The sequence below is a fragment of the Dipodomys merriami genome, unplaced genomic scaffold (genome assembly GCF_024711535.1).
Source record: "Dipodomys merriami isolate MVZ:Mamm:240054 unplaced genomic scaffold, mDipMer1.0.p SCAF_5, whole genome shotgun sequence".
In the NCBI taxonomy this organism is placed as follows: domain Eukaryota; kingdom Metazoa; phylum Chordata; class Mammalia; order Rodentia; family Heteromyidae; genus Dipodomys; species Dipodomys merriami.
Genome location: NW_027206068.1, coordinates 25,658,946 through 25,676,961, shown reverse-complemented (window position 1 = coordinate 25,676,961; position 18,016 = coordinate 25,658,946). Strand labels below are relative to the sequence as shown.

The 18,016-nt window shown below is 40.1% G+C and overlaps 1 protein-coding gene across 1 annotated transcript in view; it reads right to left on the bottom strand.

Annotated features, from left to right (window-relative positions):
• Positions 1-2,167: 2,167 nt before the first annotated feature.
• Positions 2,168-18,016, bottom strand: part of Slc26a3 (solute carrier family 26 member 3) — a 41,179-nt gene continuing 25,330 nt past the window's right edge. The window contains exons 12-21 of the mRNA XM_069996227.1: positions 17,250-17,345; positions 15,375-15,481; positions 14,170-14,239; positions 13,712-13,804; positions 12,066-12,161; positions 11,078-11,311; positions 9,089-9,143; positions 5,232-5,374; positions 5,043-5,108; positions 2,168-2,671 (exon numbers count right to left, since the gene is read on the bottom strand). Coding sequence (XP_069852328.1) covers positions 2,648-2,671; positions 5,043-5,108; positions 5,232-5,374; positions 9,089-9,143; positions 11,078-11,311; positions 12,066-12,161; positions 13,712-13,804; positions 14,170-14,239; positions 15,375-15,481; positions 17,250-17,345 — 984 coding nt within the window. The 3' untranslated portion in view covers positions 2,168-2,647. The remainder of the gene's footprint in view (positions 2,672-5,042; positions 5,109-5,231; positions 5,375-9,088; positions 9,144-11,077; positions 11,312-12,065; positions 12,162-13,711; positions 13,805-14,169; positions 14,240-15,374; positions 15,482-17,249; positions 17,346-18,016) is intronic.

Here is an 18,016-nt window from a genome sequence, read left to right as displayed (position 1 = left end):
TATTGCAGATCTGACAAATAGGCTCCATGTTTTCTAAACATCCAAATCCATGGTGTGTAGTATTTTATAATCTTTATCCAATCATGGTTTCTATTGTATAGGATATAAATTTCATTTGAATATTTGTTTTAGACACACTGCTAAACAGTTGTGATGCACCGTCTAGAGATAAGTGACCCATAAACATTAAATTAGGAGTATGATGAAATCATGGGGGGAAAAATGTATAACTGGGGTAATTTGCAACTGAATGCTTGTGAATGAAGATACTAAGTAGGTGAAAGCCACATAGGTAATGTGGTCAGAGTTTTCCAGCCAAACAAGTAATGGGGAGACCAGAGGCTTTCTAACCCATCTTTAAAGACTTCAGTAGACCCAGGAAGCCACATTGGCATTCTGAGCAGAGGAATATAATGGGGTGGTTTGGTTCTTTTTCTTTTTTGTGCCAGTCCTTGGTCTTAAACTCAGGCCTGGGCATGCAACTTAGCTTTTTTGTTCAAGGCTCACTTTACCATTTAAACCACTATTCTACTTCTGGCTTTTTGGTAGTTAATTGGACTACTGCGTGGGCTGGCTTTGAACCATGATCCTCAGATCTCAGCCTCCTGAATGGCTAAAATTACTGGTATAAGCCACTAGTGCCTGGCAAATTACATATTTAAAACATTAGTATTTTTGGATAGGCTTTTTGATGAAAACATGAAGAATGGAGTCATTATTCGTAGAGGCAGAAAAGATGATGGCAGAGCCCATTAAGAGGAGCAGGTCAGCAGAATGATTTAAATATAAATTGCTCAGTATTTATTAGTTTAACATTTTTCCATTCGAGTCATGTTTTTGTCTCCAGATTACTCTGTCCCCCAGTTACATCCTTAAGTCCAATAGACAAGCCCTCTCAGTAAAGACACTTAACTAAGGATGAATGAATACTTCGACAATAAATGTTTAGAGCTAAGTCTAAAACAATTGGGACAACTTTTTCCATTGACAGTGGTTTGATGATTAATAGAGAGCACTGAATCCTTTTCTGGTGGTGCTGATGTTTAATTTCTAGCAATCACATGAATAAATACAAATTCACATCATCAGCAATGTCAGTGGGTACTGAATCTCATTCTTAGAAACTGATATCTAGAACTGTGTATTATCCTGTGAGGTACAAATAACTAGCAGCTGGAGTGGGCAGAGGAATTGTACTACTTCCTAAGGTTTATTTTCTCCCAGTGAGGCCAGGAAGAATTAGATCCCTGTCATGGTTTCTGTTTTTCCCTTTGCTTTGGCAGCCCCTATTAACTCATAGTTTTTATACCAGGAAGAGAGCAACAAAGATTTGCCTTAAAAATTATAGGCTCATGCCTATAATCCTAACTACTCAGGAGACTGAGATCTGATGATTGTGGTTCCAAGCCAGCCCCAGCAGGAAAGTCCTTAAGCCTCTTACCTCCAATTAACTACCAGAAAATCAGAGGTGGAGCTGTAGCTCTCAGTGGTAAGAATGCTAGCCTTTAGCAAAAAGCTCAGAGACGGTGCCCAGGCCCTGAGTTCAGTCTCAACTGACCAACATACACACAACTAGTTGTAATTATAGATGTGGCATTAGGAGGACTGTGTCTATATATGGGAAGGTTAGATACTTTAAAAACACTGGGTGCCCGTGGCTCACACTTGTAATCCTAGCTACTTGTGAGGACTGAGAACAGAAAGACAAGTGCAGAATCAGCCCAGACGAAAAAATTTGTGGGACCCTCCCCCTTCAACTGATACCTGCTGACAATAGTGCACATCTATCATCCCATTATATGGGAGGCTGAGATTGTGAAGATCACGGTTCCAGGCCAGATGGGGTAGAAGAGAATGCAAGACTGCCTTCTATAGAGTGAAGCAGGACAAGGTGGTGCACAGCTGTGATCCCAGGAGCTAAATTAGGCAGATCCCAGCTCAGGCCCATGCCCCTGTGCAAAGCAAGACTAGTCTAAATATAACCAGTGAATAATAGGATTAGAGGTGGCTTCACAGTGTTTTGCCAGCCTAGCAAGTGTAGGACCATGAGTTCAATTCCTGTTATTGCAAAAACAAACAACTGAACAACAACAACAAAAGCCAAATGCAGCAATAATCAAAATCTGGGCAAAGAAGTCTCATTACAAGAGTTTTGTTGAAAGATGTAATTTTCTGTTTCCATCATTATGAAAGGGGCCCACATCAAGCATGTTCCAGAAAGCTAACAAGTTTAATAAAACACATCTGTTGTACAACTGAATTTTTTTACATGGAGATATAATAACATGACATATAAATTATGAGATCCAAAACACTGGTATAAATACACCACAGAATATTTATTATAAGTGAAGGGAGTGACTGATGGAAATTTGTGTGTTCAATATATATACATATATATACACATATATATAAAAAACAATTTTCTTCCCTTGATAAATCTACAGAGTACAAAATTATGAGTATTTACATAATTTCATACTAAATATGTGAAAAATATACCATGCTAGAACAATCTCGTTCCAAAGTTTGAAACATAATTCTGTCAAAAAATTCTTCATACAATGTATGAACTTATCAATAACTTTCTAAGTATAAAGTTCTTGATGTGACAATCAGATGAGGATCCTTCTGAGTTAAATTTTGATTAGAACTTCGTTTCCATTGGTACCTGAAGAAGAGAGAAAGTTTTTGTTTTAAAAGATTTGTTAAGTTCTAATGTCAATGGAGGCTAGAATTCAAGACAATTTTTTGTCTTGAATTTTAATGACGAATCTTACATTGCTACTTGTTAACAGAGATCTATGTGACATGTTTGATCTACGGACCTACTGCAACTTAAGTAAAATAATACTACAATATGCAATAGCGATTTATTTCTTCACATTTGTTTCAGGGACCACAATGACCTTCAAGAGGCCATGTGTGCTAGCCAGCCACATTCAGTTTTTAACCCTCAATAGAGTAAAACATTGTATATAAATATGGATAGGAGGGCTGGGCGTCAGTGACTCAGGCTTGTAATCCTAGATACTCAGGAGGCTGAGATCTGAGGGTTGTGGTTTGAAGCCAGCCCAAGTAGGAAAGTCTGAGACTCTTGTCTCCAATTAACTACCAAAAGCTTGAAGTGGAGCTGTGGCTGAAGTGGTAGAATGCTAGGCTTGTGCGAATAAGCTAAGGAACCACACACAGGCCTGGAGTGTAAGCTCTAGTACCAGTACACGCACATACACATTGATGGGATGTTAGATGCTTTAAAAAACTGAAGTGAGCCGGGTGCTGGTGGCTCACACCTGTAATCCTAGCTACTCAGGAGGCAGAGATCTGAGGATCATGGTTCAAAGCCAGCCTGGGCAGGAAAGTCCGTGAGACTCTTATCTCCAATAAACCACTAGAAAACCGGAAGTGGCGCTGTGGCTCAAGTTGTAGAGGGCTGGCCTTGGGCTGAAGAGCACTGGGACAGCGCCCAGGCCCAGAGTTCAAGCCCCATGACCGGACCCAAAACTAAATAAATAAAATTGAAGTAATGCTGGGCACATGTGAGGCACATACCTGTAATCCTAGCTACTTGGGAGTCTGAGAATAGGAGGATCAAGGCACATTTAGATTTTACTACCGCTGTGGCTTGTCCAAAACAGTGGACTTACTTTCCTCTAAGAAAAGCCAGGAGCCAATGTTAAATGTTTCAAGCTTGGGTCAAAAATCATTTGAATGCTCTTCTGTGCTTTATTCCCTGTTACTTCTTGATAGTTCTGAATCTAGGTGCTTGCAGAAGGATTTTTTGATATGATTTTTTTTTGTTTATTTAATCAAGGTACTCAGACAAGGTACTGAGTCTGCCTTTCTCTAGAATCAAGTGTTGGGACTCAGCATTGTGGTCCTTATCTAGACTGTCTCAATTCAGGTCTATTTAACTTTCTTGAATGACTTTTTCATTTGACCTTTGCTACTTGATAAAACTCTGTTTCAGTTCACACCTCTTCATTTCTGATCTATATTCCTATTCCCTGTTCTTAGAGCTTTAAGAGAAATACCACCTCCTGTGCTTGAAAACAGCCATTTCGTTTTTTCTCAGCTACTTCTTTCTTTCATTGAAGGATAGAAGCAGTATACTACTACAGTGAAGAGAACATAGGTTTTGGATGTGGCGCTGTGGCTCAAGCGGTAGAGCGCTCGCCTTGAGCTGAAGAACTAAAGGACAGCGCCGAAGCCCAGAGTTCAAGCCCCACGACCGACCCTCCAAAAAAAAAAAAAAATGTTCAGAGAACATAGGTTTGAGTTCTGTTGCTGTCACCAAGTGTGTGACTGTAAGCAAATTAGTGAAGCTCTCTGAGCCAGCTTCCCAATTTCCTTATTTGTAATATGAAGATAGCATTTTCATCTACTGTCATAAAAAAGATTAAAATAACAAAAGCATGTTCCTGCCATGTACTGGGCCTATAAATCATCAACTATTTGATTTGATATTCTGCTTTTCCTAAGTTGGATCTAGTGCCTTAAAGGACTGGCTGTTTTAGAAGTGAATGTTCTGTAATGAAGCAGAACTTTAGTTAAATGATTACATGGAAACTCATTCTAAAAAGGAAGGAAAAGAACACAGCTTTCCTGCTATGCCAGCAGCTTCCTATGGGCTTGGATATTAGGAGGTGTTTATTTATTCCTCAGCTCCATCAGTAACTCATCTGTAACTGGATATAGCAATATAGTCCCTGCTACCTAGGTTATTACAAGGCTAGAATTACAAGGTTAGAATAAGATCATGGTTGTTAAGTACTTTGAAAAATAAAAATACACGCTCAATTTTAATAGAAACCTCCTCTCCCTATTTCTTGTTCCTTTCTTTTTAATGATGTGAGTTTATTTTTCTCAAGATTCTGTATGAGACTGGTTGCATTGTATTAGTTTCTAGAGGTGAGGTACAAAGGCTCAGATAATTTGCTAGACTTTCTACAGCATGCCAGAAGAGGCCCTACCTTTTTGTTTGTTTGCTTATTTATTTTCCTTGATGTCTAGATGAAGATAAACCAGATAAAGAATCTTACCTGACATTCCCGATTACGTAATCCTCCATTTGTGTTTATGGTAAAGTCAAATTTTGTTTCTTTTTTCTGAGAAGACAATGGAAGCATGAATTAGGGACTGATTATTTTAAAATGTTGAAATGTAAAGGAAAGTTTAAGAAATACATATGGTAAGTTATAAATATGAATGTCGTTCAAAAGAGCTGGTACCTGGCTGGAATTAAACTTTGAAGTATTATAATCTTTCTTCATCAGAATATGCAAAACAGCATCATGGATTGTTAAGAAAAATATTGAGTCTGTGACTTCATCATCAAAAAATTCACACCGGGTAAGCTTCTCAATGAAATCATCTGAAGAGAAAAAAGAGCAAGAACACTTAAGAGGAAGTAATTATTTCTTCTTAAGCTTTCTAATTTGAAACTCCATTTGCAAATATGTACTTTATTGTTACATTATGTGTGTGTGAATACTAGGGGTTTGAGCTCACTTTTTACTCAAGGCTGACGCTTTACCATTTGAGCCATACCTCTACTTCCTCATTGACACTAAGTGTTTCTGAGTCCTGGTAGTACCAATAATACCTGGTATTGCAATGCCTTCTGGAATTAAAGGATACTTTTTCAATACACATAAATACTTATTTAATGCCCTAATGGAAAAAGGAAAAACAAATGAGAACACCTTAAGTAGTTCCTATAAAGAAAATTAATTAAAATTTATTTAGGCAGGAGCTTAGAGAGTTATATCTGGATTAGAACACCAGTAAAATTAAAAATTGGGATTCCTCCAAAATAGGAAATATGCTTATAGATAATTTATATGTTATCATTTTTGGCTGCTACAACTACTTCCCACTTAACTGTAGGTCATTTTCCCCAAACTGCTGTGTTTTATAAGAAAACATCTTCCTTAGCATCGCACATTACCTTTCCCATCATCTATGACAAATACAGTCCTTGTAGGCACTGACCAGCATTTGTTTGCACAGATCACTCAGCCAAATATGACTTTATGTCTACTATGTGCAAAGTTCTGGCTGAGTAAGAAAAAGGATCAGGGGCATATTAGACCTGAATCTTGCCCTCACGGAAGATAGAACACTTCTATGTAACTGCAGAACTTCAAGGAATAGTCTGATTTCCCACCTTTATTATTTTCTTAGTCAAATATAATTCTACATACACAAAAAGTCCTCAGATTATGTTTGTTCAATGAATGAAAGGTACAAGACATACATCATACGAATCCTAAGATACTAAGCAAAGATTGCTTCCTTTGCCGGGGGTATATGAGAAAAGTTGACCAAATAGATACCGTTTTATAGTACTGAAGACTTGAAGAAAGGAGGAAGAGGAGAAGAAACAAAGGACAGAAACGCGAGCCTGTTCACACAGTCTGGTGACTGCAGCCAGGAAATGGCTAAGAAGGTAAATTATGATGACACCAATTAGACTGAGTGGGCTGCCAGGCACAGACAGTTTCAAAAAGATCTGGGATTATAGGAAAGTCATAAAATTAACAAAGTAAGAAGTAACTAGGATTAAGAGAATATTTATAATGATAGCAACTCTAGAAACTATAGATTTTAGGGATAAGCGCCAGGAGAGAAGGAGAGATTGAAGATATCAATTTTTGCCTCTTTGAGGACTTGTTTACCAGTCATCAACTCTCCCAAAATGCTCTTCCACAATTCATTTCAGTCTCCACCCAAATGACACAGTACAGGATGCTCTCATATCAACCAGCCGAAAACAGCACCAACTCTGTTTCTCTGTGTCTCTTAATCCCGCATTATGCTTTTTGCTCATAGAGTTCCCTAAGACTATAAGCTTCATGAGGACAAGGGTTATCATTCATTGCTGTACACAACCAGAATAGGCCCTTACAAGTTAGGTCCTAGGGAGTAGGCAAGAGACAGTGAAAAAGAAGGTAAAACAAAGCCAGCAGCTGTAACCCTAGCAGCTTGGAAGACTGAGACTGGGAGGAACCCCTACTAAAGGACAGCTCAGGCAGAAAAGCTGGAGAGACTCTCTTATCATTCCAAAGCTGGGCATAGCAGTGTGCTCCTGTCATTCTGTACTATGTGGGAGGATTGAAGTTCCAGTCCATCTTGGGCAGAGAAGTCCCCAAGACCTCATCTCCACAGAGGGAAGCTGGGTGTAATGGTGTATGCTTATGACCCCAGCAACTACTGGAACTCGAAAGTAGGCTGATTGATGAAGTGCAGGTGTGGACTTGAGTGTGAAATGAGATCCTAGACTAAAAAATAACCAGTGAAGAACAGGGCTGGAGGTATGACTTAGTGGTAAAACTCCAACATAGCCAGAGGAAGGCTCTGTGTTCAAACCTCAGTACAGGAAAGAATAAAAAGGTAAAATATCGTAGGGGAGATTATAGGTTAGTGGGAACATAGAATATAATGATGTGATATGTGTGAATTCTGCACATGCACAGGCTGAAAATCCATTGCTCTGCTTGAGGAAGAAGGAAGTTTTCAGTTATTGCAGGAGTTTTCTACTTGGAAAAATGACAGCATGCTGGGATGGACAAGTACACTGGTTAGAGGGCAAATATACTGGTTACTCAGCCAGAGGGCTGAGGTGAGAAAAGGGGAGGGTCTGGAATAAGGCTGTTTAAGTGGAGAAAAGACTGCTAAAGAAATTATTTCTGGCCAGGTGCTGATGGCTCACACCTGTAATCCTAGCTACTCAGGAGGCTGAGATCTGAGGATTGCAGTTCAAAGCCAGCCCGGCAGGAAATTCTGTGACTCAAAGTGGCACTGTGGCTGGAAGTAGTAGAGTACTAGCTTTGAGCAAAAGGAGGCACTAAGTTCAAGCCCCACGATCCCCTCCAAAACACACACACACACACACACACACACACACACACACACACACACACACACACACACACACACACACACACACACGAAACTATTTCTGGCTCTGATGGCTCATTGACTGCTAAGGGAAGGACAGAGGGAGAGATGCTTCTGGGATTTCTGCTTTGGCAACTGGTGAGTAGTGTTCTGGTGGTTGATAGAGAAGGGGAGGAGCAGTTTAAGGAGGGGGACAATATGTGGACTGAGTGCCTGGGGGGGATCTAGAAGATTGAAGGGTCTAGGCTGGAGGTTTAGTATGGGGATTCATTAACATATAGATATATTTGAAGTTCTAAGTATAGAGGAGATTGATGGGGGAAAAAACCCTATGGAATTAGATCTGTAGGGTTTAAGGCTGAAGCTTGGGGAAGACCAACTGCTAGGAGTTGAGGGGAGGGGGGCAGAGAAGTTCAGTGCCAGAAAGTGAGGAGCTACTAGAGAGGTAGAAAGAGAACCCAAAGAGTGAGCAGAAGTTAAAGATGGAGAGAGTTTCAATGACAAATTCTAAAGAAAGAGGCCAAATGGTCCAGGCTCCAGCAGGAGAGGTTGAGAAGGAGGCTTTTAATCTTGATGGACTGGATGACACCAATAGATAACTTTGGCAAGGGTGGCCACATCAGTGAGAGGAAGTCCAAACCAAGTTTCTGTGAGCCGAGGAATGCACGGGAGTGAAGGGAGGAAGACAGATGGAAAGCAAACTGCTTTCCAACAAGTTTAAGAGGGAAGAAATAGGTAACATATCTACTCCTTTACTGCCCATTCGATTCCCATTCAAATTCATTTACGTATATATGAGCACAGCTAAAACAGAGAGATGCTGTTTCATAGGGATTTTTATTAGCTCAGCTGAAAATTAGATTTCCTTCTTGACAATTATATAAAATATCTATTCTTTGGTGAGGCTACCTAGTCTTAGCATTGGCAGAGAGCCTGAAGTGACTGTCGTAACATAAAATACAAAATTTAAATGCTGGGCTGAGGATGTAGCTCAGTGGTTGTACTTGCCTAGCTTGCACTCACTCTAGATTCTATCCTAAGGAAAAGCCCTGCTGATTTTTAGCTGGATATGAAGCTCATACCTATAATTTTGGTCTCAGGAGACAAAGGCTGGAGAATCTTGACTTCAAAGCCAGCCTTGGCTACATAGGAAGACCCTGTCTCAAAAAATTAATAAAGAACTTACCATCAGTTCCAACAATATACACGTCTACTTTGATCCTGATGAATTCTTGTAAAATCTGTTAAAAAGAAAATCGATCTTGTTTAGAATAGGTTCATTTGTCAGAAACATGAAGAAAACAATTTAATTATACTTTAATGGCTGATACATTACTTTCAGATCTTTTTTATATTTTGAAAAGGGATGATTGAATAAGTAGATACTGAAGTTAAAAATAAGGCTGCATGGCAGAAAAAAATAAGGCCTGTTGGGAGGAGTAGAAAAGTTCTCGTTAAAAAGTTAAAAAGGATCAATCTTGAGGAAGTATTACAGAGAATATTCTGTCTTAAACTCAGAAGATCAAATCTGATTTAACGCCCAACATTCCATGAGAATGACTGGGATTAGAGTTTTCTACTTACATAGAAGCAAGGAAAAACAAAACAAACACTGTGTCCCAGATGTCCATTTTTTTCCTACCCACAGTATCTGATGTATCCAGCACTAAGAAATCAAAGCACTAAGAAAGAGTTTATGTTATTAAAATAAATTATCTTGAGAGTTCTGTCATATGGAACAATTGAAAGAAGTTGAAAAAGAACTAAATTTGATTCCGTTTTTTAGTTTTGTATCTAGTCCCCCCCATACTTAATAGGTCACTTAGGCAAATTTCAGTGAAACCCTAAGAAAAGCAGAGTAGTATAAAATTTCTTAAACTTTCTTTTCCACATTGTTTTGGAAGCTAATTTGTTTAAAAAATGCTAATCCTATGGAAAGAAAGCATATCACCACCTGTTTGCTTTAGTCCTGTTTTAAACCATAGGTAACATTTATTCTTTCATATAGCTAATTTAAGACACTTTATAATGCATGATGATGAAAGAAATTAAAGGGGGACTAACCTTCCAAACATCTGATTTCAGGATAATTTAGGGTCTGAAACCACCAAACTTTATGTACATATTTGATAGGAGAACGAATGTAGTTATCTATCCTTAGAAGTAGAGTTCTATAAAACTGCAGTATAATGGAAAACACTTCTAAAGAGATCACTGGCCACCCCTCTCTGTCCCTTTATGGAATAATGTAAAATTAAATTGTGCAAAATTAGATGGTGAGGGGCTGGGAAGGTGGCTCAGTGGTAGAGCGCTTGCCTTTCATGCATGAGGCACTGGGTTCGATTCCTCAGCACCACATAAGCAGAAAAAACTGCAAGTGGTGCTGTGGCGCAATTGGTAGAGAGCACTAGTCTTGAGCTGAAGAGCTGAGGGACAGCACCCAGGCCCAGAGTTCAGGCCTCACTACCGACCAAAAGAAACAAAGAAAGAAAAAAGATTAAATTGTGCTTCAAATTAAGTGTGTACTCTCTAAAGGAACATCCTTTCATTTTTTTAGTTAATGATTGTTACCATTAAGGAAAACATAAAAGCTGGGCACGGTGTGTGGACCACTCATCCTAGTTACATGGTGAGCTGAGATTAAGAGGATCATTGTTCCAGGCCAGCTGGGGCAGAAAAGTCCATAGACTTCATCTCAGCTGAAGAAGCTGGGCATGGTGGTACATGCCTGTCATCTCAGTTGGAATGGAAAGCCTAGAGGCAGACCTTGGTCCTGGCACATGCTGGTGGATTAAGTGAGACTTCATCTAAAAAATAATAAGCAAGTGGGGCACCAGTGGCTCATGCCTAGTCACTCAGGAGGCTGAGATCTCAGGATCTCAGTTCAGAGCCAGTTTGGGGCAGGAAAGTCCTGAGACTCTTATCTCCAATTAACCACCAGAAAACCAGAAGTGGTACTGTGGCTCAAAGTGATAGAGCCTTGAGCAAAAGAGCTCAGGGACAGATCCCAGCTCCTGAGTTCAAGACCCAGTACTGACAACAACAATAACAACAACAACAATAATAATCAGAACAGAAAAGGCTGGAGTTGTGGCTTGGTGTAAGAGCACCAGCCTAACATTAACAAGCATGAGGCCTTGAGTTCAAACCCCACTACTACTCCCCAAAATATTACCGTTTTGAGGCCCCGCATTGATGAAACATCAAGAAATGACACTGCTGAGAAGTCAAGAATGAGGCTGTGAAGACTGATTTTGGGGACCACAATATTGAGTGGAAGATCAGCATTCCAGTCTATCTCGAAGGGCAGGTCTGTAGTATTGATTGGCTGGTCCAGTTCTTCGATCTGATTGTTGTCAAGCTCCTCATCAGAATCTTTTAAGCCTTCAGCAGTGCATATGAAGCCCTTCTGCAGGAGAGGAGAACATGCATGATGGTTCTGACTATGAAAAATGTGTGGATGTCAAGGGGAGCTAGAAGTTTTTGTTTGTTTGATTTTGTTGGTAGTGGGCTTGAGCCCTGGGCCTGGGCGCTGTCCCTCACCTCTTCAGCTCTAGGCTAGCGCTCCACCACTTGAGTCACAGTGCCACTTCTGGCTTTTTCTGCTTATGTGGTGCTGAGGAATCGAACCTAGGGCCTCATGCATGCAAGGCAAGCACTCTACCACTGAGCCACCTTCCCAGCCCCACTAGGGAGTTTTTGAAGGAAAGATTCAAAGGTGGGTTGAAGAGTGGAATTAGAGCCACTTGTTTTGGATGCTTAATTAGGACTATAAAAATTTTAAGGAGTTTCTCCAAGATGTCACTTTTAAAAAATGACATTGACACATGTTTAAAGGGATGCAATAGCCAGAGGCCAGTGGCTATTGCCTATAATCCCAGCTATTCAGGAGGCTGATATCTGAAGACCATGGTTCAAAGAGAGCCTGGGAAGGACAGTCTGTGAGACTTTTATCTCCAATTAACCACCAGAGCTGTGGTTCAAAGTGGTAGAGTGCTAACATTGAGCAAAAGAGCTCAGAGACAGCGCCGAGGCCCCAACTTCAAGCCCCACTACAGACAGCAAAAAGAAAAAGAAAAAGGAATGGAACACCCTGAACTCTTGTATCCTATGTCTTACTAAGCTGTTGGCCATAATATGTAGGATGTAATTAAGATACTTACAGGTGTCACTTGCAGCAGGCCTCGCTTCTGCAGTTTTCGGATTTTCTTCAGAGCTTTGTTGCGCTTGCGTAGAATCCGAAGTGGACTAAACCCAACCTGAAAAATTCACTCTGTTACATTGTATATTGGCATAATTGAAACAACTAGCTGAGGTGGGTTGAGGGATTAGGACACATAAGAAGAATATTTGTGATATAATTGATAAGTCATTTAAAGAATACCAACAAGAATGACATATCATGTCTATGATTTGCTTAACTTGTATCCTACAATCAAAATTCAAAAACCTCTGTACAGCCCAGGATTTGTCTAAAAATGATCCATGAATATATTTTAACTTTTTTTTTATTCTTTTTTTTTTTTTTTTTTTTTGGGTCCGGTCGTAGGGCCTGAACTCTGGGCCTGGCTGTCCCTCAGCTCTTCAGCTCAAGGCTAGCGCTCTACCATTTGAGCCACAGCTCCACTTCCAGCTTTTTTCTTTCTGCTTTTGTGGTGCTGAGGAATCGAACCCACGGCCTCAGGCATGCAAGGCAAGCGCTCTACCACTGAGCCACTTTCCCAGCCCATTAACTTTTTTTGATTCTGTTTGTGTTTGGTGATTCTATACTGTTTATTTTTCTACTTGTCAAGTATAGGTGGTACCTATTTACTATTGCTTCTAACACAATTTTTCTTCTATTAGAGTTATTATTATTATATTTTATGAAGTTTTTTCTTATATGGGTGTGTAATTTTGATATTAAATTGGGCTAATCTTTTTTTTTTTTTTTTTTTTTTTGTCGGTCGTGGGGCTTCAACTCTGGGCCTGAGCTCTCCCTCAGCTCTTCAGCTCAAGGTTAGCGCTCTACCACTTGAGCTACATTGCCACTTCCGGTTTTCTGGTGGTTTGTTGGAGATAAGAGTTTCTCGGACTTTCCTGCCCCGGCTGGCTTTGAACCGAGATTCCCCAGATCTCGGCCTCTTGAGTAGCTAGGATTACTGGCATGAGCCACCGGTGCCCAGCTGGGCTAACCTTTACTCCACTCTTTAAACCAAGTTTGTTCTTTTTCTGCAGCACTTAGCTCCAGAGTAGTAAGAAAGGAGAATCAAAATATTTTATTTATCCGGGCATGGTGACACATGCCTATCATCCTAGCACTTGGGAGTCTGAAGGCAAGAGGATTATGAGCCTGAGGCCAACCTTGACTACATAATATGACCCTGTCACACTAAAAACAACAGACAAACACCCTAAACTTGCTATCTCGAATCTCTTCAAGATGTAGTCAAATATTTAACTGATGCCCTGTTGTTTCTAAAAGTGATGCTCAAGAAAATCTGTAGAAAAATAAGCAGCCTAAAGATTATACTTTCGGGGAAAAATAAGCAGCCTAAAATCTTATGGCATTTTTCCCCCATTTTACAGTAGAATTTTATAAAAAAGGATTTTATGTTTTATATTTATCAAGAGGCTTATTTTTCAACATATTAACAGATCATTTATAAGGTAGTTTAGTTTGCTTTGGGACATGAGACATCTAAACACTGATATACCCCAGCTTCAACAGATGGGAAGCCAATGACCTTCTGGTGAAAAACCAAACATTTCATTCCACGAGTTTAAAATTTAGTAAATTTGTAAAAAGTTAAATAACCCCAAACCTTACAGCATCAGTAAGTTTCTGCTTAAAGAAACCAATATTTGCAAAGTAGATTGGAGATGGACATCTGAAAATTTTCACTCCTTCTGGCTCATACATCTACAAGATAGAGAAGAAATATTAGATGATACATGCTAGACTCAGATTCATATCCTTTCCCTCCCCCCCTACCCCTCCCCGCCCCCTGCTGGTCATGAAGCTGGAACTCAGTGCCTAGGTGCTGTTCCTGAACTCCTGTTGTTCAAGTCTAGCACTCTACCACTTCAAGCCACAGCTCTACATCCAGTTTTCTGGTTCTTAATTGGAGATAAGGGTTTCACGGACTTTCCTTCCCAGGCTAGTTTTGAACCATTATCCTCAGATCTCAGTCTCCTAAATAAGTAGGATTTCAGGCATGAGCCATGGATGCCCAGCTCATATACATATCCTTTGACAAAATAAAGACAAAAATTAATCTTTCTTACATCAGAATAATCTTTTTTATTCTTATAAATGTTGCTTCTTCCAATGTTAGCCAGGGTGCTGCATTTTGGACTGTAGGGGAAGAAACACAAAAAACAGTAAGTAAATACTTACGCATATTTGTTAGGCCTACAGGGCTAACACTGACCTTCCTTCTAGCACATACATCAACACAGTCTCACTTTTTGAAACATAAAGGGTTGCAGATTGTCATGTCATAGAGACCTGCCTAGAGGGCAAGCACACTGTTTTGCCCAGCTTTGTGACATCCCACAGCTCCTAAACAGGAACATCACCTTTTACAAAGCACTTCTGTAGCTTTGGGCACATTGAGTCTGAATATCAAAGTGAGGCAGTATAATGACCACATTATAGATAAGCATCTGGAGAGGTAAAATGACTTATGACCGTTGGGCTCATCTCTATGTGTGATAGGCCCACAGTAACAAAATCCAATAAAAATATAAATGCATGAGAGTACAAGAGCAATACCAAGATATTTCAATCCCAGTATATTGTGCCAGTTGAGGCATAACTTTAACAACAATAACAACTTCTGTTCTAGAACTCAGTTTCCAGGCAGCTGTGTATCTATCTACTTGTAATCACACAGTAATAACCCAGCATAGGCTGAGTGACCACATGGTGGTAGTATTATCTGATAAAGATTTAAAGATGCAAGGACTAAGGAATCAATTTAATTTTTTTGTGGCATTTCGGACCTGGAAGTTGGACCCGAAGGGCCTTTGAGAAGTTCTCTGATCCAGTTCTGAGCTTCCCAAGGGGGAAGGCAATCTAACAACCTACAAAAATAGCAGTTGCCTGTTCCTAGAGGGTCTTACAGTCTTCTCAGCAAATGTATCTTCCTCTTTAACAAGGCTAAGGTAATGACATTAAACTTGTTTAAAACAGAAGTACCTGTGGTTTACAAGTAGGTTACAGGCACAGAGGTTTATATACTTTCTCTGCATTGGTGTCAAAGCAGGAAACAGAACAATAGCAGCTCTCCCTGGATGGGTGCTCTGATGCTGGCCTGTTCTGTTCAACTGCCCTTCGAGGCCCTGAGGAGAGCAATCTGAGGAATGCTATAAGGGCCAATCCTGAAGATATGTCAATCTACTTTTCTCATGATCAGTGACAATGTTTTAGCTTATCTTCTGATTATACAAGCTAAAGCCTGCTAGAATGCAGAACGCCGAACACTCACAATTGGGTTCTGAACACGATGGTCAGGAGCTGAAATGCCACACTTGCTGCCAGGCCTAAGCCAAGTCCCAGAACAATGGCAAAGATGAAGGTCATGATCCAAATTAGCTGTAACAACATGTGTAAAATACAATGGCTTAGGCCCAGAACCATGGGAAAGTGTGGATTTCTAGGTCTAAAAACAGAGGTTAGAAGTTTTTTGTTGTTGTTGTTGTTGTTTGTTTGTTTGTTAATCCTGGGCCAGGAATACACCTGTCTCAAGAGGTCATTTCTATGGGCTCAAGTTCTGGGTCATTGAAACACAAACACATCCAAAAGGATCCACAGAGAATGTGTTCATTTCAAACCCAATCCCTGAACAATTTATGGAAATAGGTGGAGCCTATTTGTCTGTCCTAGCAAAAATTCCAGAGCTATCCCATTCATTAAAATCAGCAAACTAGGATGTCGCTCAGTGTTAGAGCATTTACATTTAGGATGCACAAAGGCCCTGGGTTCTATCCCCAGCTCTGCAAAAACAAAAATAAGAAAAGATAAAAATCTCCTTCCCCATCAAAATCCAGCAAACTAAGTAAGTAAGAGCCTAATCATTCTCTTGGGCTGTTGGATTTAATTAATGTCTACCACTCTATGAAAATTTTAGCATGCAAAAAGAGGGTTAAAACCTCCCAAAGTGTGTAGCTTATTACTTTATGCTCTCTACGTACCATAGGGTATGTCGACAAGGACTTTTACACCCAGACTTTGACCCTGATTAGATTATGGACTCTGCTTCTCATTGGAAGACATAAGAATTGGCCTTTACAATTGTCCAAAAGGAGTATTTCCCGAAGGAATAAATGTTCAGAATTTACCTTCTTCACAGCATCTTTATAACTTATATACTACATAGTGAAGAGAAGCAATATAAACCCTTTTTTTTTTTTTTTTTTGGGTCCAGTCGTGGGGCCTGAACTCTGGGCCTGGGTGCTGTCCCTCAGCTCTTCAGCTCAAGGCTAGCGCTCTACCACTTGAGCCACAGCACCACTTCCGGCTTTTTTCTTTTTGCTTATGTGGTGCTGAGGAATCGAACCCAGGGCCTTGAGCATGCAAGGCAAGCGCTCTACCACTGAGCCACCTTCCCAGCCCAATATAAACCCTTATATTGAGAGATTCTGAGTTTTGAAGGATAACTGAAAGAATTGTTAAAACAGATCTAAGGAAGTCTTACATGAGTATTTTGAGAAGCATTTTCTATTTATAGAAGCCTGTCCATTATCTATCTATCTATCTATCTATCTATCTATCTATCTATCTATCTATCTATCTATCTATCTATCTATCTATCTTGAAACAAAGTCTCACTATGTCGCCCAGACTAGCTTCTAACTTAAGATCCTCTGGTGTCAACTTCACAAGTCCTGGAATTACAGGCCTGGATCAGCATGTGCAGCTGAGGCCTATCCTAAAAATCTCAGAGAACCAGGCACCAGTGGCTCACCCTGTAATTCTACCTACTTAGAAGGCTGAAATCTGAAAATAGTGATTCAAAGCCAATCCTGAGAGAAAAGTCCATGAGACTCTCACTCTAACCACCAAAAAGCCAGAAGTGGAGCTGCAGCTCAAGAAGAATGTCATTCTTGAATAAGAAAGCTAAGGGACAGCGGCCAAGGCCTGAGTGCAAGCTCTAGCACTGGCACACATACACAAAATATCCCAAAGAATGATTATTAGAGTGTGCAATTTAAGGACAGTAACTAAAATGCACGAAAGTAATTTCAAATAGATACATAGAAACAAAAGTTCACATAGCTTACAAGATAAAAGTGTATTTGATATCAGCATTAAACTGCCATCCTGATTTCTGTCTTTTTCACATACTTTTGGGTCTACTTACACAATCATATTTATCTTTTCGCCATAATCTGCCTATTTCAGCAAACTGCATCAGCATTCCCTTTAAGTTTCCAAGTGCTAAAGCGGCCAGGACAGACTGTGAAAGACATAAATACCAGGTGTACTCTACGTTAATCAAATAAACCATATAGAAGCAAAGGTGAAGGCTACAGATAAGCAGGCCTTTAGTAGGCCTCCGAGTATATCAAAGGATACGCCCTTTTCCTGTGTGCCAGGCAAGACACACAGAGCTGGGACTCTGACCTGTCCCCCAGCAACAGCAACAAGGGCTGAACTGTTCCTGTGATTATGCCATGGGTGATTTGATGATATTTAAGAGTCTGTAACTTGGTGTAGAGAGAGGCAGGTCTTATATCCTTTGGCATGTAAGTTCTGGAGTGAATTCTTCCTAAGCAGAGCCAGTCTATGCTCATTAAATTTGAGGAGATAAGGTTTGCCCTTTGTAAAAAAATTAGAAAGAAAATAAAGCTTTCAGAGTACAATGCCCTGGAATAAGAATTCTAACCTTTGTTGATGAGCATTCCAATTGTAAGTGTACTCTGTGGGAGAGCACAAATCCTATTTGTCCTTTTCACTGCGGTATCTCCAGATGCAGCAGAGATGATGATGAATGCCTACAGAAGGTGCTTAAGAAGTATTCTAAACTGGGTGCTGGTGGCTCATGCCTGTAAAGTCCTAGCTACTCAGGAGGCTGAGATCTGAGGATCAGGGTTCAAAGCCAGCTCAGGCAGGAATCAGTGAGATTCT